The sequence below is a fragment of the Micromesistius poutassou genome (assembly GCF_964030765.1).
Source record: "Micromesistius poutassou genome assembly, chromosome: 15".
NCBI classification, from domain to species: domain Eukaryota; kingdom Metazoa; phylum Chordata; class Actinopteri; order Gadiformes; family Gadidae; genus Micromesistius; species Micromesistius poutassou.
In genome coordinates, this window is record NC_140285.1 from 9,284,075 (window position 1) to 9,306,011 (window position 21,937).

A 21,937-nucleotide genomic window follows, 5' to 3' on the forward strand; every position below is an offset into this window, starting at 1 on the left:
ACGATCATATAAAGGATTGTTGTCGTACGTCACGGGACGGGCGGGTCACGCACGCCCAGCCATGGGCTCATGGAGTGATGAGGCTTGTCAGACCTCTGCTCACCTGAAACAGCAAGGAAACTGATTGAGTGTGACGCCGAGTCCAGACAGAGACACTCTCCCTCTCCTCCTCCTCCCTCTCCACATCCCTCCTCCCTTCTCCCTCTCTCCCACTCCCCCTCCTCCCTCCTCCTCCCTCTTCCTCCGCCTCCTCCTCCTCCTCCTCCTCCCTGTCCTCCCTCTCCTTCTCCTTCTCCCTCTTCCTCCTCCTACTCCCTCTCCCCCCTCTCCTTCTCCTAATCCTCATGGACACTGTATTTTATTTAGCCGCTGATTGGTCTCTGTGTTGCCTCCCCCTGATCCTCGTTCAGGGTTCAAAGCCCACCTCGCGTCCACTGTGGTTCAATCGTTGTCGTACTCTGTATTAGTATCTGACCTTCAGCCCCCCTTGCCCCCCCCCCCAAATCCCCCACTACACATTGCTGCCGATGCCATTGCCCACCCCCCCCCCCCCCCCCCCCCCCCCCACCCTGCACTTTTCCTTCCGTCCTCCTGTGATCCTTTTTTATCATATTTATTGAATGTTTTTTTATATAGTCTAGTTTTCACTTGCTCTCTTGCTCTCTCTGCTGTCTCTATCTCTCTCTCGCTCTCTCTCTCTCGTGCTTTCTCTCAAACTCGCTCTCTGTCGCTCTCCCCCTCTCTCTCCCTCTCGCTGTCTCGCTCTCTCTCTCTCTCCATACTCTCTTTGTTTCATTGAAATGTTGTTGCCTCTGGCTGCTGGTTGTAACCAGAGTGCTTCGTTTGAGTGGCTTTGATCAGGCTGAAATGTCCCGAAAAAACAACCTGTATGTACACTGGCTTGTTGAAGATGGTAAACACACATAGACATGCACACACAACACACACACACACACACACACACACACACACACACACACACACACACATACACACACAGACACAGACACATGCGCATGCAGGCACGTACACACACGCACACACGCACACACACGCTCCTAGTCTAGAATAGGCATCCACACAAGAGTCTTCAACATCAAGCATCGAGAGTGCTGTTTGTTCTTGTGAACAGACACAAAATTGTGGAGATTCCATGGGGTTGGTCTGAATGAGACAGGATGTTGTAGCCAAATGAATGAAAGGCTTAAGATTACTGGAAAGATCCTGGGCTGTGTAGCACATGCTCACCCAATTATTATCTCTTGTCTTGAACGTCGACATTCATTTATTGAGCTAAGAACGAATGCTTTTCATTCCCCCACACAGCTGAGTATAGTTCAAACAAAAGACCAGTGCAATGCTTGACTCTTTGTACAGCTACTTACTCTTTGCCTCTGGGTTATATTGACTCTACGGCGATGTGTTATTGATCGATACTTCAATTACTACAATTGAGGTATATCATTTGATACACCCTAATTAATACATTCAATGACGTTGCAATGGCAAAAGCGTTCCCGTCGGCCCCAGACTCCTCTGGGTCACACTTATCCTCTGATGCTGCATGGCTCTCGCTGGGCTCGGTAGACGTTTGACTGTTCACAGTTTGCTGTTTTGTGTGTGTGTGTGTGTGTGTCTGTGTGTCTGTGTGTGTGTGTGTGTGTGTGTGTCTCTGTATGTCTCTGTGTGTGTATGTGTTTGGGATCTCTGTTTCACTCTCTCCCACCCATACACAGAAGCACACTGTACGTGTACTTCTGTGTATGGGTGGGAGAGAGAGAGAGAGAGAGAGAGAGAGAGAGAGAGAGAGAGAGAGAGAGACCCTCAACAGCTGTGAGAACCTGTTAGACTGTGCTGTGGGAAGGGGAGCTCTAGTTGTGCGTAAAAAGAGCTTAGATTTTGGGGCTCAGAGTGAAATAAACCTTTGCTCTCTCTGAATCCCACTTTCGATCACCCATGTTGAAATGTTACAAGCTAATTGACATCATTTGTGTGTCCACGCATTCCACTCTTGGTGTTCCATAATATAAGATAATACATTGTTGATCCCGGGCCATTTGCCAAGGAAGCTCATGCACAGAGGAACTAAGATGCACAGAGGCAGATCAGTAGTCAAATAGAAACAGCTTCTTCTAAAAATGACTACTAATAGCATTAAAAAAGCCACCTGGACACATCTGAAATGCATTATTTTGACAGTACTTGTTGGCTATTGTGTGTGCATGTGTGTGTGTGTGTGCATGTGCTTGTGTGTGTGTGTGATTGCTTGTGGGTTTGTGTGTACGTGACAGGTGTTTTGCTCAATGTCAAGCTGCCCTATGTGGCACAGATTGTAAACCTCCAGTCCAATAACTTATAGAGCGTAGCAGGGAGGTGAAGGGATAAGTAAGAGAAACGTAGGTAGTGCATTAGCTCTGAGCTCTTTAGCCATTAGTTCAGCATAGTTTAACATCTCAGGTCTGTTTTCCCCCCCAATGCCTCAAGGCTAGCACGCTGCAATAAATAGTTGTAGCCGTAAAGCAGTGACAAGGATGCCAGTAGTTTAAACTATGAATGTAAACAATAGCAATGTAGCACTTTCTTCTTTGTGAAAACACGTTTTGTAGTCTTGTTTGGTGTACTTGTTTGACTTAATTGCTATATTGCCTTTGGTATGCCTAGCTAAATGCTCCCCGGCAGAATTATATTGGTAATGGATGTTTTTGTGAAGCCAGGAGAGATGGTGACGATGGTTTGATCACCCAGACCGGTAATGTCCCTAAGATAAGAGCTTTCAACCACTTAGACATAAGCCTGCTTACAGGCTACAATGGTAATCACAAGGAAAAAGTTATATTCTTAACAAAAAATAACCTAACAAGATGGAGGTCATCTCGCCTTGCTCTCAAAAACACAAAGCCCAGCTCCTCTCTCTCTCTCTCTCTCTCTCTCTCTCTCTCTCTCTCTCTCTCTCCGGCTCTGGCGCTGGCTGTGTGTCTGGCTCCTGCTCTTGCCCTCCTCGCCCTCCATCTTCCTCTGTCTTCCTTTCTTCCTGACTCACTCTCTCCTCTAATCTCCTGGGCCAGGCGATGGCGTTCCGAGGCCTGTCTGCCGTCCCAGCTGTGTGATGTGGAGGAGGAGGAGGAGGTGGGGGGGCACTAGGTTGTTGCCTGAGGCTTAATTGGGCTTCCTCTGCCTCTTGCTCAGCCTGACTGAACACAACTCAGCAGACGGGTGGGGGGGGTCCCGTGGTTGGTCTGCCAGCCCTGTCTGGATCTCTCTCCCTCGCTCCCTCTGCCCATTCCCTGGGCTCTGGGAAGATGTGGGGCTGTCTGGTTCCGAGGACAGGTTTGCAGAAGCATTGTTGTGTGTGGTCTGTATGGACGCCATCATTTACGTTTTTTCCTGATGGAAATCTGGAAAGAGTGAGAAAGACAATGCGTTGGGTCTGTTCCTTCTGTACGTGCGACCATCAGGCTTCTAGTAGTTTAAATGACATGGTCAGGACATATAGGATAGATTATGTTTATCTTTTTATGTAGGAAGGCCTTTAGTAAGTTTAAGTTTGTTTTTTAGATAGTGCACTGTTTGTTCTGTTTTAGCACTTTGAGATGTTCAAATGAAAAGTGCTTTGTAAATAAAATGTTTATTTATTATTTATCATCTTTATTATTCTATAGATGTAAATGAATTCAAATATTTACATGTTTTGTACATGTCATTACGGAGAAAGGGCAATGAGTAGAAGATAAATGAAATGATTTGTTTTACAGAGTTGTTAGGAGACAGGGGGGAGGTGGGTGTAAATTATTCCAGTAACAGGAAGAGACTTGGGAGGAACAGAGGCTTGTGTCAAAGTGTTCTGTGACTGTCTGTTCTGTCACTGAACCTCCTATATCACATCCAAGTCAGGCTGCAACCGCTTGACTTCGATGTAAGATTTCAACGTGTGATTGGTCATGCAATTATTTCTCCATACCTTTATTAACATGGGATACAAGCACAGCAGTGAACATAAGAAAAATTAAGGTTAAATGTAACATTCTAAAATGAATACGCAAATTCAACCAATCCACATCGCCCATTTTCCTCAAGTCCTGGGCAATGCACACGTTTTATGGTAAAAACAAAGGTTCTAAACACATATTTACACACACCAGAAGACGACCCAATGAAGTCAAACCGTGTGATTGCCTGCGCCTGCCTTTGTCCTTACTTCCCGCTGCAAGCATTTACACAGCATTTTTACACCACTCTGCCCTCTTCCACTTCATTATTGCCTTTCTCTCACTCTCTCCCTCTTGTATGTGTCATCCCTCCATCGCCTTACATCTTCCTCCACCTCCGCGCTCCATTATCATGAAAACGGCTGTACTCTCCGTCTCCATTCCACTCTGCTAAGCTCCGTCCCCGCTATCTGGGTCCTATTAAGGGATATTGTGTGCCTCCCACACAATTTCCCCTGACCTCCGCCCAACCCCCACAAAAGCCACCCACCGCCACCGCCGCACATCCTCTGTGTCCCGGCCTCTCTCGCTCTTGTCCTCCCTTCTATCACCCTTGCTTTCTCCCTTTCAGGATGCACCAAATGGCACACGGCCCAGATTGCCTTTCTCTGTGGGTGCAGACACGCGCGCACACACACACACACACACACACACAGGCATGCGCACACACAGGCACACACACACACACACACACACACACACACACTGTACATACAAGCATACATACACACACATACGTATATACATACATACATTCATATACACACACATCCATACAGACATACACACACACACACACACACACACACACACTTACTGTACATACATACATACATACACATGCACAGGCATACTCACCTCTTATACTGCCTTCCCCTCTCTCCAGCTCTCTCTGTTGTTATGCTGGGGTGGTTAGGGGAGTGCACGTAAGCTGGGTGACATTATAGAGTAGGCAGGCTATTAAACGTGGCGGTAATCTTATATTAAATCCACCAAGAATCACACTCAGCCACCAACAGCTTTGCGCACACATCATTGCAAAGTCACATCAATTGCACTACATGTTTTCACTGCATATATACTCCAATTGGCTGAACTTATGTGAACTATGAATGTGTGTGTGTGTGTGTGTGTGTATGTGTGTGTGTGTGTGTGTGTGTGTGTGTGTGTTTATGTGGTTAGGATGGGTGAGGGATTAAATGTGTAGTAGGCCTAATATGATTAATTGGAGTGTGGATATGCAAGGTCAGCAGTGTATGGGTATTGTCTTTATGTGTGTGGATATTAGAGACTACCTCAGTGTTATGGAGAGCGTGTGTGAGGATGTGTTTGGAAACTTTGGACGCTAGGGACTACCTCAAGGTTATGGTTAGTGTGTGTGTTTATGTGTTCAGATGCTAGTGACTAGCTCAGGGTTATGGTTAACATGTGTTTATGTGTTCAGATGCTAGTGACTAGCTCAGGGTTATGGTGAGCTATGTGTGTGGATGCCAGTGACTACCTGAGGGTTGCAGTTGAATAGGCTTATGGCGGAGTTGATTGGTTTGTAGTTTAGCAGGGATTACAAACCTCAATATGACATTATAGAAGAGAACCATTTCATTTTTAGTTCCGCTCACCACCATTATAGCTCTGGAACGAGTCGACCGACATTAGCAGTTGTACATTATACGTATTATGGACTTGTTTTGGTCATTAGACCAACTACTTATAGGATACTCATTTTACAGAACTGCACTGCAACAAAAGTGAATTTATTCATTGTTGGCAGTACTGAAAACGACATGTATGATTCCACGTGCATAATGTGCTCGGAATCTAAAATGAACCTTGCCTAATGAAACGATGGGGTGTGTGTAATGGTTGTGGTTTGTACTCCTGTAGGACAACAGCTTTTGTAACGACAGTGCTATTGTACCCATCTAACGCGCAACTTTATGTTTGTGTTGCAGAAATACAAGGAGTTTGAGCGGGCGGTGCGGGTGGAGGAGATCAACGGGCTGCAGCTGGTGAAGAAGCTGGCAGAAGACATGGAAGAGATGTTTGACAAGAAAGCCCAGGCCATGAAGGTATGGGCCATTACTGGTTTCATACCCCATACAGAGAAGGGTGTTGCTGGACACGCTCTTACACGCTAAAACTTGCATTTTTGATTTAATGATCTAATGAAACAATGTATGAATAATGATCTTTGTAAAGCTATATAAGCTTAGCCTACACTAATACAGCATGTTTGCACACTCCATTGTTAGCGAGTGTGTGTGTATGCTCGCCCAAACTTGGACATGTGTGTGTCTTTGTATATGTGTGTGTGTGTGTGTGCATGTGACTTTTTATTATTTGGTAAACAGGAAAGCTGATTGGAGTTGCTTTAAGCACATTGTTCAAAAACAGAGCAGATACCCTTGGAACACCTCCTGACATTCAAAGTAAAAGCGTCATCCATGTGTTGAGGTTATTTTCAGGGTGTGCAAGGCTGATTACAATATGAATATTCTCAGCTCTCAGCCTTCAAGTATATACTGTATATTTATGGGCTTTTTCACCAGACAAAGTTGCAGTGGGCGGAGCTATTGCATTTTGTCCTTGACCATTTTTCATGATGACATTTCAAGCTTTTCTAAATCTCGGATCTGTGTTAAACTCTCCTTGATTAATCATTACTAGAAAAAAGTTGGGCTATAAGGTAACAAAGTCATGGTTTATCGAAAAAAAGGCCATGGTATAAGACGTAAGATGTGTGTGTATGTAAGATGTGCGTTTAGATGACTACAAGTCCCATGGTTCACTGCGGTTAGAATCAACCAGTTTGGGTACATTTATAATTGGATAGAGAGAGAGAGAGAGAGAGAGAGAGAGAGAGAGAGAGAGAGAGAGAGAGAGAGAGAGAGAGAGAGAGAGAGAGAGAGAGAGAGAGAGAGAGAGAGAGAGAGAGAGAGAGAGAGAGAGAGATATAGAGTATAAGAGTACAAGAGTGCATTACATTTTTGTGGATAGCAAATGCTGTAGCTGCACTTAGCCAGTATGTTCAACACTGTATGAATTATTTTCTTACCTTGATACAGTTATAGAATGATCTGCCAAATGGAACGATTAATGAAGTTACTTTCAGTTATTTCTTTAATTATGTAATAAAAGGTGCTGTAGGTAACATTTAAGAGCTATTACTTGTGTTATGTATTAGTGTTATTTATTAGAAACGCTATTGCCATCTGTAAGCTGTAAGTCACGGTAGTGCTCTGTGACAATATCTATTCTGGTTTACTGTGTTTGCCTAGCCTGGAAATCCAGACCCACATCTAGAAAGCTGTAGGGTCTGGCAACGAGTAATGAAAATGGCCCAACTCGAGGGGGCGGCACCAAGCACGCATTTGAAAATATCACTTGGATAATATCAATTGGATAACACTATGACCAATCAGAAGAATAAAAGGGGTGACGTATCCAGACCAGCAGAGCTAAACAATAGATAAGACTTGCCGTATCCGATCGGTAAAACAGCAACTCTTTTGGCCCGCCTATATCAGATAGACCAATGTGATTAGTTAATGTTCTGGGCCTGGGCAATCGGGGAGTGAGTATATATGAGTATATAGTATAGCAAATTCAAATTGTGCTCTCGCGAGAACTCTCAGGGTTAGGGCATCTCTTCCCTGATTGGTGTTGTGAATCTGTCTTGCCCGTCCATCACATGTTTACACACAGCGTTATCATAGCTCTACCACAGGTGTGTGAGTGTGAATGCAACACTTCTCAATGGCGGAGACACGTAGAGAGGGGAGGGGGCAGAGACGGAAGACCGTTTCTTTGGGCTGATTATTTAAAGAATATTTTCTGCTCTCTCAAATAAGATCTCCCATCCACAACTCACGGCTGTCCGTCGTCATTGTGAGTGAACACTGAGCGGCAACAATGTCCACCGGTTTAGATCTTTTCACCTTCTTGCTGCAAAAGCATAATTCTACTTTACAAGTCACAAGTCTGCACCGTAAATACATAGAAGAGGCGAGGACCCCTGTCCTCTCCTGCTCCTGGCCTCCATATCTCCTAGTTATCAAGAGTCATTTTCTATTCAGATGGTGTGTTCGGAAATAGGAGTGCGCTAGTCATAGTGGTCTGGAAGTGTCATCTTAGTGAGTGTGCGTTAAGTCCCTGGAGCCATGTAGGGCTCTTTTAGATAACGGCTTCTGCATGACTGCCATCCATGTTTTAAATCTGATAAAATCCATCTTTGCTTGCTTATATCATTTGTGTGTGTGTGTGTGTGTGTGTGTGTGTGTGTGTGTGTGTGTGTGTGTGTTGGTGTGCGAGTGTGTATGCATGCATTTATGTGTGTGTGTGTGTGTGTGTGAGATGAATACTGCCCCAGGGGGCTGATGTGACGTTTAGCTGAGTTTCAGTAAAAGGAATCTGGAGGAGAGTGAGAGGAAGTGGAGAATGAAAGGTTCTATTAACATAACGGCCCATAGAATGTTGACAGCACCGGTGACAGACGCTCAACACCTGATGATTGGTGATACATAAACATTATGAAGCCATGACTGAAGCTAATGCATGACTTGGTGCCTGCCGCCAACCGATTAGGCAGAGTGTATTAAGCCTGTAAATGCTTTATTATGATCTGCAAAATGGCTATAAACCTTTTTTTCTGTTTTGTTATTTTGGAAAGGGTGAGAACCTCACACACATTAAAATTAAAATCACTACAGCAATTATACAAAACCAGAGGTAGACATGACATATTTGCATGACATTTTTTAATCAGGCCCTTTTTACTAAGACACTGAAGCACTCTATTCCTTTATTAAGGCCCAATCCCATTTTTATTTTTACCCCTACCCCTCATTTTCTGCTGCAACCTCGCTTTGCGACTTGCCCCTGAGAATAGTTAAAAGGGGTAGTGGTTGAAATCCTCCCCTGTGAAATGGGTCAGCCCTACATGACCCTGATACGTCATAAGTAGTTGTCAATGGCGTTCAGCATCCACACATGGTGTGTGCAATTCCATCTTGCCAATTATTCCTAAGGCCTTGTGGGAGGTTTCTTCTAACGCTCGGTTTTGAGTGTGCCTCTGAAAAACCTCTCAAGGGCTTGTAAGCCCTGCCACTCGGCCCTTCGGAAGAGATGTAAAACCGAGGTCCTGACTCACTGAGGTCATAAAAGATCCCAGGGCACTTATCGCAAAGAGTAGGGGATCCCCCGGTGTCCTGGCTAAAACTGCCCAACCAGGCTCATTCAATCTGGCCCTTTAATCATCCCCCTGTATAATTGGCTGATTCATTAATTCCCTTACTCTCCACCTCAAGCTGGTGTGTGGTGAGCATTCTGGCGTCGATTGGCTGCCGTGCATCACCCAAGTGGGTGCTACACATTGGTGGTGGTTAGTGAGGTCCCCCCCGTCACTGTAAGCGCTTTGAGCTTCCAGGAAAAAAAAAGCGCTATATAAATTAGATCTATTTTTATTATTATTATTACCCCTCTATCCAAACAGGAATCGGGACACTCTACCCCTCCATGTGAACAGGCTAAGCAGAGGGGTAGGGGCAAGGGGTGAATTGGGATTGGGCCCAACTTGTAGGAAGCTGTGTGAATCAGTTGTGAGTTTTGAAAAATAATAAGCTGTATGGGAGTGTGTGTGGATGGCGGCTGGTTGGAGTCTGATTGGACTCTGGGGCTGGTTTAGGCTGCAAATCTGTTGCACATTGAGTAATCAATGTCTGCACAGGATAATCACCACACACACTCAGGGAGAGATCTCCTGCATGGCAGCATGGATCACCAGGCCATGTATATTTTTATACAAAACTTTCAATAAACCGACACTTCTAACACCATCACCCTGCGTCCTTGTCTAGAGGAGCCCAATACAACTGTGTTTCGACAACCAAAACCTTGGTTTAAACGTTCCTCCGTCAATCTGGATTTCTCCCTCCATTCACCCATTTCCATCGAAACCCCCAAGCCCCCAGCCCAATCCTCCACCCCCCCGACCTCCCCTATCTCTGGATACCTCTCCCAGCTCTCTGGTTTTCGCCAAAGTAATTGTGGCGCTTCAGCGATTCAATTTCCGTGCCGGCGCTCTCCTCTGTCCATCGGAACGGATTTATCTGCCTGTCTCCATGGCGATTGCCCGTCTTTATCGCTTGCTGCCACCTGCTGAGAGACAGGGAACTGTGCGACATTCCCGTGTGCTAAAAGGGGCTGATGCATGCCTGACGTGTGTGTACGTGTACGTGTGTGTGTGTGTGTGTGTGTGTGTGTATGTGTGTGTGAGTTCATTGTTTGGCGTGTGTGTTTTTTTTTTTTTTCATATTTGCAAGTTTACTTATTTGTGTGTGTCTTTGGGCTGGGAAGTGTGCGTGTCTCTGTGTGTACGTGTGTTTCATAGTGTTTGTGTTAACATATTTGCGAGTTTATCTACTTGTGTGTATATTTTGGCTCGAAAGTGTGTGTGTGTGTGTGTGTAGGTGAACATGTGTGTGTGTGTGTGTGTGTGTTTTTGTGTGTGTGTCTGTTCATTGTTCTGCCTGTGCGTTAACATATTTGCAAGTTTACATTTTTGTGTGTTTCTTTGGGCAGGGAAGGGAATGTGTGTGTGGTTTGGGGGGTGAAGCGCGGTGCTTGTTAGCACATGTCTTTCACTATAACCGCACATCTCTCTTCAGTGGGAGATAAGTGTGTGCATGTCGGTGGCTTTTGTTAGACGCTAAATGGTGTGTCCTTTCAGAAAATAATGCAGGTTGAACTTCCACAGTAAATGAACATGCTCTTTCAGATCTCTATTAGTCGTTTTTGGCATGTGTGTTTGTTTGTGTGTGTGTGTGTGTGTGTGTGTTGTTGTGTGTGCGTGTGTGTTTGCAAGTTTGTGTGCGTGTACGTGCAGCTGGGTGTGTACGTGTGTCTGTTTTAGTGGGCTCTTCCATTTTACTTTGAACAGCAGGCTTGATGGCGGTGAAAAGCGCTTATTTGGCTTCTGCTTCTAAACAGACCTTGAAGTGAATGGTACCCTTGGGAAGAAGAAGAAGAGGCTGTACGCTTATGATTTCAGACCAAGGCTCTCTGCGGGTGCTGTTTGGGTCCCTCTTCCATCCCATTACGTTGCACTATTGGAGTCGGCACACAGCCTCCCAAGTTATTCTTCAACAAGTTGAAGCAACTTTTTAAAGTCAAGCGCCCATGAAAAGACATGTTGCATTGGATTTACACTCTTTAAATATTTCATTAGTTATTTCATCTATTTAATAATACGTTACTGACTTTGAATTGCAAATTATAGTATGACTAATAGGCATAATTCTGTTTTATGGTTCATATCTGACCGAGACTGGGCTTCACTCATGTCTTATAATTGCTTCGGTCCATTTTAATTGCAGCTTCCGCTTATACAGATAAGGCCGGTGTATAAACAAGGACTTTCAAGTTCTGTGTGTGTTTGCGTGTGCATGTGTGTTTGTTACCAGTACGTAGATTCATTTCATAATTATGATTGCCATTATCTTAATCTTTGTTGGTTGAAGATTATGAATATCTCTGTTGTACAGACACTTGCTTATCACTTGCCTGGTCTGTGCTCATCTCCTCCCCCCTCCCCTCCTCGCTTCTCCTCATTTCCTCGCTGCTCCTTACCTTCTATCTCCTCTCTGCTTCTGACCTCTCCACTCCTCTTAACACGTCTTCTAATTTTTTCCCCTTCTCTTCTCACCTCTTCGCTCCTCACCTCCCATCCGCTGTCCTCCCGTCTCCTCCACTCCCCTCTCCCTTCTCCTCTCTCTCCTCCTCTCTCCTCACCTCTCCTCCTCTCATCTCGCCTCTCCTATCCACTTCTTCCCTACCCTCTCCTCTAATCCCCTCTTCTCTCCTCTTCTCTCTCCTCCCCTCTCTCCTGTCCGCTCCTCCCCCCTCTGCTCCGCAACTCCCATCGCCTCTCCTACCATCTCCTCTCCTCTTCTTACCTCTCTGTTACTCACCTCCCATGTCCTCTCCTTCCATCTCATCTCATCCCCTCTCTTCTCTCCTCCTCTCCTCCTATCTCTTCTCCTCCACTCTCCTCACCTCTCCTCCTCTCTCTTCTCCTCTCCTCCACCTCTTCTCTTCCACTCTCTTCTCCTCTCCTCCACTCTCTTCTCCTCTCCTCCACTCTCTTCTCCTCTCCTCCACACTTTTCTCCTGTCCTCCACTCTCTCCTCTCCATCCTCCTTCCAGGAGGAGCGTTTAGTTTGAACAACAACGCTCTGCTTTCTCTCACGGAGGTCGAAGCGGGCAGGGCTGTAGTAATGCGGTCTTTGAAGTCAAGCGTGGCTGTGTTTCACGTGACAGAGGCACTTCAAGGCTGAGGGTGCGAGTGTACCTGCTGAACATCTCCCCTGTAATGCTGCTTCAGCCGTGGACCTGTTGTTATCGCTGTCTAGACTGGTGCTAAGAAAATCTTCTTTGTAGGATTTTGTATTCTTTATTTAAAATGAAGGTTGTTACCAAAGGAGAATTAAGTGGAAATTTCAAAGCAGGTAAATATGCAGGATGGAAGGATTATAGGTTATTTTAACCATGATTCCCAGGAGTGTTTTCTCTGTGGGGGGGGGGGGGGGGGTGTGGGGGTTGGGCTGAGGTGAGGTGAATGTTAGCCGTGAGGCTGATGGGACATTTAACAATAGCACCCTGAGGTGAATGGAAGGAGAGGGGTGGGGGGGTGGGCGGCGGTGATGAACGACTGGATTGGAGGCTTCCATTATTGTACAACACATTGAGAATGTCCCTGGCACTAGTGACAGATCATAGACCCCTTGAGGAAAATCACTATCTAATAGTTGCCAACACACAACAAAAAGCCAATCAAATAAAACAAAATACATAAACATTCAAATCTGTCAAAAAAAACATTCAAATCTCTCCCTCTTCCTCTCTCCCTCCGTCAACACCAACACAGCCCCAGACAAATCTCACTGTCACAGTGGGCTCACAGCGGACCCTCACACATCTCACTGTCTGTCTCTTGTCTCAAATTGCTCTCACCTCTGGGAGTGTTTGTGTGTGTGTGTGTGTGTGTGAGTGTAGGCGTGCATGCGTATCAGTCTGTGTGTGTGTGTGTGTGTGTGTGTGTGTGTGTGTGTGTGTGTGTGTGTGTGTGTGTGTGTAAGGGACTGTCTGTGTGCGTGAGTCTGTGTGTGTTGTTATTTGCTGTGATGGGTTTTCAGTGAGCATCATAGCCATGCAGTAGATGACAGCAGCGAGACTGCCATTTGTCAGGGGTGTGCTGTGTTGCAAACAATAACTTAATGGTGGCATCGTAGGATGAATGCAATGAAAGCGCACACAGAACCGAGACGTTACATGAAACATAGCCAGAGTTGAACGTGTGCCAAAGCAAGAGGCAGGCGAGGTGAGATAAGCTTCATTACTTGTTCTTGCGGCGGGGGAGAACCACCATCGACCGATCTAGTATTGATTATTGGCAGCGGCTAATGCTTCAAAGTATGCATCATTCTCTTTTTCTCACCCTCTCACTCTCTCTCTCGCTCGCTCCTTCTCTTGTTGCGGATGTCTTGCACCTCAAGCCAAGCCAATCTTAATGTGCTAAGCAGGGGCCAAGCAAAGTGTCACAGAGCACTTTTCTGTTCTGTCGATACTGCAACTCCCCCTCCCCCCCGGCCTGTTGAACATATTAATGGCTGTCGCTTGGGTTATCGATGGGCGGCCCGGACCAACCCAGCTCATCTCCCTGTCGGAGCCTTGGGTACCAGGTCGCTGGCAGGACCGGGGGATCCAGGAATTGGCCCACGGACTTGTGCCAATGGGACAGGTCTTAGCCAGCGAATTATCCTTCCGACAGCTATAGAGCTGTACTTCAGAATTTGTGTTTATCACGCAGAACCACATTGTAGAACTTCCTGGAGCAAAAATATAGTTTTGCATACCATCGATTGTTTTTGTTAATTCTCTAAAGAGATTTCCCATCAACTTTTAATTCAGTATGGTTGTGTATCCCCACGCCCTGAAATGCTCTTAATCTGAGGGATTTGGCCAAGGCACAACTCGATGCGCCTTTTAAGACAAAGAGCCCTGCATCAAAGATCGTATACCATTTTATTTAGATGAGAGAATACCTTGAAAAGCAGTCCTCAGACATGAGGTGACACCCTGTACAGTGTTAAAAACACAGTCCACACTGAGGAGGCTGTGCCGGCTTGCCTGCGTGGGGGTTCAGAAGTGTTCTCCGGTTGCGTTCTACCTTGGGAGAACATCCAGAATCAGGCCACTGCCTCCGAATCCCCCCCCCCCCACCCACCCCAGAGGGAGAAAAATGCGCAGAGGCAAGACTATAAGTACTGCCGTCTGAAAGAAAATTGTCCTGAACTTTGCGCTACCAGTCAATAATGCATGCAGCTCTGCCATATCCTCCTCTTCTCCACCTCTCTCTCTCACGCGCGCGCGCTGTCTCTTGTGCAATCTCTCTCGTGGTCACTCTCTCACTCTCTCTCACTCGCTCTCACTCGCTCTCTCTCCCTCCCTCCGACAGCAGTTGTTAGCATGGGTCAGCTGTATTCGACAGTAAGCACTAACTTAGACCGGTTTTTAGTAGCATTCATAATTAATGACAATTTTTAAGGTCAGTGCCTTCCGTGATCAGCCCATATGCGTGGTTATGCTCAGGCCTTCAGCAGCGACAGCCAAACCAATTGTTTTAACAGCAGAGGAAGGGGGATTGTTTATGAACCGAGGAGAATGTAAACAGGCTTTGGTTTTTATGCAAGGTAATCCATGTGCAGCCATGGGATTATAAATGTCAAGGAAGAAGGAGGATGAGATGTAATAAAAAAGGCTCTAATTGTCGTGACATTTGTAAGAAAGAACATACTTTCAAGTCATGATGTCCAGTTTATTTGTGTAGCTCCACAGGCCCATTGTTAACCCTAAACCTCTTAACCTGAAGCCCTCAGAGGGACAAGGAAAGGTTAGGCACAATGGGGGCATGCTTTAATGGAACCTGTGGGCTGAGGCAAATGCATGGGTCGGAGGCCACACCATCACTGCCAGGCCAGCAGCGAGCCCTGTCACTCACTCAGTTAAGGGAGACACAAGATGGAGATAAGATAGTTGGTGATGGACAGGCCTGTGGGCGGACCTGTCCAATACACCAAGTATAGAGGCCTGTAAAGAGGATCAAGTAAAGTGAAAAATCTCTTGTGAGTCAGTGCTTCAGTGCGAGTTCCTCCTGTTGGAGAGCTACAGTTAGGTTGAGTTATTTGAAAAAGAAAGAAAGTGAGCTTTAACAAGGTTTCACAGAGACCCAAGAGGCCAAACCTATGGTCTATAAAGATCATGAACCAAAAAAACTTTTTTTAGGAGTTTAATGCTTGAACGATTACATTTTTATGCAGTAGCTGTAGATTGCAGTTTTTAGCTCTAGAAGCAACAAAAGACAAGGTACATTTATTAGGGTAAATCAGACTATGTATTTATTGTTGCATATATGTTGCGGTAACTATAGCTGCTGAGATGAACTAGTGTGCAACTAAATGTTTAGAATCTCATACACCACAGCTGGGAGCAGCAACCCCAGAAAAGCCTAGTTATGTAGCTTAAATGTGTCAAACAATGATTTATTTATAGAAACTCGCTGTAATGGATGTCTAGACAGATAAAATGACATGTTCTCTCTGGACAAGTTACAAAACCTTCCCATTTTTTCTCATCCAAATGCCAAATGGCATTGCAGCTCATCTTGTGACGTGTTTGGTGCATCTCCTTGTGTTTGGTGTGTTCTTCTTCCTAAGCTGAGATCAGCCTCCATATCTGGGGCTCTGGTCCCTGGTGAAGGGGCGGTTAGGTACGCTTCGAGAGAGCAGAAGAGAGCAATATTTTGAAAATATGCAACCCCTAAAAAAGACCCTGTTAATCTCTGCTCCCTCCCTCCTACATGTCTCCTCCGTGTAGCAGGTATTGCACTCACACTCCTGCGGTGGAGCCGGAACAAGCGCTGTGTGTGTGCAAATGTGATCGACAGGGATGATGGAGTCCCAAAACAAATCGGCAAAGCGATGCCCTGATTGGTCAGGAATGAGCCGGGAGAGGTCTAAAGCTATATCGGTTTATACCGAGGCAGGCAGGAGAACTAGAACATGTACTCTCACAGAGCATTTGACTCACTTATAATTAACACATTCATATGCCATTTCTAACAAATTTCACTCAAGTTTAAGACAGATGTATACGATTTAGCCCCTCCCAGTTAGTAGGTGGGAAACAGAATTCACAAACTCAATAACAGTGTTGTGTCCACTCTTATTGGCTGTGCCACAGTGTTACAAGAGCTAGCGTAGCTCGGCTGGCTGGGTGGTGTGAGTGGGAGGGGCATTGGGAGAGTCCAGAGTAAGATTCTTATAAACAAAGATAGAGGTCCGGGCTGGCCCAGCATTTTTAATTTGTAGAATGTGTCAGTTAGGATGTGGATGTGATTTCATTGATAACATTATTGTCATCACTATCGGGTCAGCATTGGCTATGGGGAGATGGCACAGAGCCTGGCCTGGAAAACAGAAACTGAAATGGACTGAGTTACGCCTCATTCACAGGAGTGAATTCATGGATTCACAGATTTGAATCAGTGTATTTCTACAAATTTGTAGACATATACAGATTACTGACACTTCTGTGCCAGGACAGGATATTCCAGGTTATCTTCCCACTAGAAAGGTTTACTAGTGCTGGCCGAGATTGTGTTCGCTGGTAACCAAATATGATTAGTCGAAACAAAACTGTGTCCCTAGTGTCCCTAGTTCAAATTTAAACTAGTCTGCTGTTGGACTTTAGGTTTGTGTCTCTTATTTTTGTCGTTGCTTACTTTAACTCCTCTTGCCAACTTATTTCTCACTCTCAGGGCATGATCTATTCCATGTGAGACAAAAATACAAAAGGAATCCATGGTTACCTTATACGATGCCAGGATTCAAATTTAAACTAATGGCAACAAAGCAACTTCTCAAATAGCTGCTTAGTAGCTCTATTGCATATAGCCATCCCACTTTCCTCTTGAACTTATATAATGCATTAGCTTGACATTGTTTTGTGTTTGTGTATGTGTGTTTGTAATTTTGTTTGTGTGTGAATGTGTTTGTGTGTTGTGTCTGTGTGTGTACTGTACGAGTGTATGTGTTTGTGTGTGTGGTGTGTATGTGTGTCTGTGTGTGTGTGTGTGTGTGTGTGTGTGTGTGTGTATGTTTGTGTGTGTGTGAGTGTGTGTTTGTGTGTGAGACACGGCCTGCCATTCAGATAGTCTCCGTTTAATTACTGCTATCATCTCACACTGGGCTGGCGTTGCCACAGAACAACTGGAGAAGAAAAAGTAATTTCCTCTCCCCTTTTTAATCTGCCTTATAGACTCTGGCAGGACCTTACGCTGAGGCACTGCAGGCTTATTCAAATACACAGGAGACAAACACATGCACTAAACCACACACACACACACACACACACACACACACACACACACACACACACACACACACACACACACACACACACACACACACACACACAGACATACACGCACACAAACACACCGAAAAGACACTGATAGACAAACACACTCACAATCAATACCTTTATTTTAGTGATGTAGCAGCATACACTTTAGATGCTAATTTAAAGTGTAAATCAGATGTTCTGTTGTCCCATAATTGTGAAATATCTGTTTAACTGAGGGTCGGTTTTGTTATTGTGACCTCAAGACTAGCTGTGACCTAAATTTTGGTCTGAACGCACATTAACTGCATTCAGACCTTAATGTTTATTGTTTGTTGTTGTTAAGGTTTTAACAACAACAACAACAACAACAACAACATCTAGATGTAGAAGCCAAAGTGAACAAAATATACTGGCTGGTTTAGACTAGATGGTTGATGGGAGAAGCTTGCTAACACTTTGTCAGCTAGCTTGTCAGGTTGTTAAATTATGTGCTTACAGTTTTTTTCTGACTGGATGATTGTCTTTGTGTGTGTGTGTGTGTGTGTGCGTGTGCGGGTGTGTGCATGCCTCTGGTGTGTGTGTGTGTGTGTGTGTGTGTGTGTGTGTGTGTGTGTGTGTGCATGTGTGCGTGTGTTTGTTCTCAGGGCTTTGCCCAGGTGCTAGACCAAGACCAATCTCAGATAACGGATATCTGGGCCAAGACTCCCTCGTGCGTGGGCCAGGCCTGGGTCAGGTTTACAGTCCGATTAGCTACTTCAGACGCACAAAGTTTTTTTTATTTGCAGCAGAGTCGCAACGTTTCTCCACATAATACACAAACATCGATATTTTGTGTAGGTGGTTCAGTTCAAGATGACGTTTTGGCTAATCTCTTAAGCAGAAGACGATAGTCGATGGGTTCAGAGATGGTCACTTTCCCCACAGACTGTTTACCTGCATGCAACCAGAGCCCGCTCGACCGTGATTGGTCAATTCTATTCGGACTACAAAAGGACTACGAACGGAGAGCAGAGCGATACGAAAATCTTGTCCCGTTGCCTACAGAGTCTGCATTCATATTCATCTGTTTATAAATATTAGACCAATACAGACTATAGAAAAGAGACGTTTGATGTCCCAGCAGCCCCAAGCACACTGCCTCACATGACTATACACACGTGAACATGCCCAAACCCTCTCTCTTTCACATGACAAACAAAAGCGGAGAAAATGTTCACAGAAATGAGTACGGAAGGTGCAGAAATTCTGATCCATGGTGGATGAGCTAAACAGACACAACGCCATACAATTATTGACATTTGCAAAAGCGCCCGCCAGTGTGAATAGGTCAAAGGGCGAGTATCCTAACACACACACACACATACACACACACACAGACACACACACAAATGATGCACCAAACACACAATCGCACAAAAGTGGCACGTCGATCGACAGAGGTGCTTTTCTTTCCAGCGTCTGACATTTCGCCGGGAGTCTGAGGCTAAGCTCTGAGACCTTTAGACAGTGTTCTTCTCTCGTTCCTCCCTCATCCCCTCTTCATTTCTCTCATTCTCATCTCTGTTTGTTCCCCCTGCTCTGTTCTCCCTGGGGCTTGAAACTCAACCCTCCTCTCCCCAAAAACCCCCTCTCCCCCCCACACACATCACCCTCACACACAAGCACTAGGGTTGCACAATTATTTGCATATTATTCAAAATCTTGGTTTTGGCCTCTCCAATTGGATAAAATCGTGGAGGTGTACATACAAACAAAAATAAATCAAATTTTCTACTCCAGTTATAGCAGGCGCTACAGAAATATAATTGAATCAATAATCTGTTTCTTGCAGTGAATAGTTGCGATCACAATATTGGACCTATCTTTTTTTATTATAATTTTTGTTGATAATCGTGTATCTCTAGCACACACACAAACCAAACAAACACACACACGTGCACACCCAAGACAGCAGACACACACAACGAGCCAGCATAAACATACACAAGCACGCAAACACATCCTCACGCATAGACTCTCCCGAATGGACACACATCAAGGTGACATACCAAACCGCGTAACGTTTCATCACCGTTTCATCATGGACACACCTCACCCAGATACCTAATCGGATGGATTTCTCTTCTTATCACCTGCATATCTGCAGGAGCAGGATAGAGGTGGTCCTGATCTTATCGCCAGCCACAACATTACCCAAACATTGCAATGCAATGATGTGAGGCGAGTAGCCAGGAGGGTGTTGCTGGCAACGGAGAACCAGTTTGCACACTTTGGTCACTCTTCCGCACAAAGAAATACACACACCCGCCAACATATGCATGCATGCTCATAGGTGCACACACATATGACCACAAGCACAAGAACACAAACACACACACACACAGTGTCACACACACGCACACACACACACACGCACACACACACACACACACCCGCACACACACACACACACACACACACACACACACACACACACACACACACACACACACACACAGTGTCACAAACGCATACACACACACACACACACACACACACACACACATACACACACATACACGTATACACACACGCCACAAGATAAAATAGACTGGCTGATTGCATTGGATTGCACCGGCGGAGCTATTTGAATGGAAATGCGACACAGACTCCATTACCAAAACTCCCAGATAGCACAGCCAGCTGTGGCGGATAGAAATAACTTGCCATGTGAGCTTCAGCCATGTGCATCACATCCTGGTCAGAGACAAAGCGAGATGTTTTGCCATGACAGTGAACATATATTGGAAGTATATATTTTGTTTTTCGATGAATGCATGTTTTATAACTTGTTTAATGTATTTAAGAATCTGGAACAAGAGATATAGCGAAAGATATGTATGTGATAGAAGAGGAGAAGGAGAGAGATAGATGGAGAGAGAGAGACTGAGAGAGAGAATTATTTTGAGGACACATGAGAACAGACGGTCTCCCAGTGAGAGTGTGATGATGGCGTGTGTGTGTGCATGTGTGTGTGTGTTTGTGTGCAAGTCCATGTGTTTGTGTGTGTGTGGCTGTGTGTGAGTGTGTTGCGGCCTTGTCCAAAGAACCTGAGGCAGTCATTACCTTGACTGCTGAGCCATTTAGGAAAATAGCTTCTTTTCACAAAATGGCCAAAAGTCCCTCCATCCTGTGATTGTGTGTTTGTGTGTGTTCTTGTGCATGTGTGTGACCTTGTGTGTGTGTGTGTGTGTGTGTGTGTGCCTGTGTCACTGTGGAAGTCCCAATGCTATTGCAAAAGAAAAATCATTTTCTGACCATTGTATTTTACACTGTTACTCGCAGTAACATTGTCTTTCCTTGTCTTTTCATCTCCTTTTTCTACTCCTACTCCTTTCTCTTCTTATCTGTCTGTTCCTCTAGAGGCTGGTCGATGCAGCAGAGGAAGCCCATCTTCAACACGAAGAGGATCCAGACCTTCAGGTGTGTTTGATTGCGCACATCCATATGCATTTCCAGACTCTTCCAGCAGCAGTGCTGATGTGGGCGTGCACAGTGCTGATGTGGACGTGAATGTCACTGATGTGAATGTGCAAGGGGACTGATGTGTGTGTGTGCAAGGTGCTGATGTGCGCGTGCATGATACCGATGTGTGTGTGTGTGTGTGTGTGTGTGTGTGTGCACAGTGCTGGTGCGGGCGTGCGTGGTGCTGATGTGTGTGTGCACAGTGCTGATCTGCACGCACACAGTGCTGATGGTCGTGGCAGGGTAGTTTTTGTGTGATCACTAGAACACCAGTAGGGATCTGGTGCACTTCAACAGAAATGCTCTCGCACAATGGAACAAGAACTAGAAATAACATAATAATAATAATACACACATCATACACAAAATGTGTGCGAGGCAATCATTAATGTTACAGTTTTCAATCAATGCAGATTATTTACACAATGGCTTTGGTTCTACATAATCACAAATGTAGGCTCATTTCTTTAATCAAGTCACTTGTAGTTTTTATCGTAGTGCTTCCTACATCCTACATTCCTACTTCGTGCAAAGCCATTCATGAGCTATTGCTAGCATTTGGTGCACCCAACATAATTTAAAAGTCACAGTTTTTGGTTTGGTTCTGTAATATATATATATATATTTATATATATATAACCCTATATATATATTTGGTACCTGATTTATATATCTCGTATATCGAAATGAAAACCGGTTAACCACACCAAATAAACCAATACACGTATCATCCTGCATCTTCAGCAGCAGATCATGACTATAACGCCACAAACGCTCCCAAGCCTTTTGGTGAGTTCCTTGTGTCGATCTGAGTCTAATGTAAAATGCCGACTGAGAGTGAGTCGGTTGTTGCTCTGGCTCAGACCCTGGCGGCGGCGCTCCCCTCACACTGCCCGCTTCATTTGGATGGGGCTGCCGTGATTGGCTCAATGTGTTTGACATGCTCCCACTAGTATAAGTATTGTGCGTCAGGGGGGAAGGTCACT

General features: G+C 45.2%; 1 protein-coding gene across 1 annotated transcript in view; it reads left to right on the plus strand.

Moving 5' to 3' along the window:
• Positions 1-1,502: 1,502 nt before the first annotated feature.
• LOC311359788 (voltage-dependent calcium channel subunit alpha-2/delta-3-like) overlaps positions 1,503-21,937 on the plus strand; it is a gene marked incomplete at both ends in the record, with an annotated part of 99,079 nt that continues 78,644 nt past the window's right edge. Inside the window, 3 exons of the mRNA XM_084479827.1 lie at positions 1,503-1,583; positions 5,939-6,055; positions 20,850-20,909. Of these exons, the coding sequence (XP_084335953.1) occupies positions 1,503-1,583; positions 5,939-6,055; positions 20,850-20,909 (258 nt within the window). The remainder of the gene's footprint in view (positions 1,584-5,938; positions 6,056-20,849; positions 20,910-21,937) is intronic.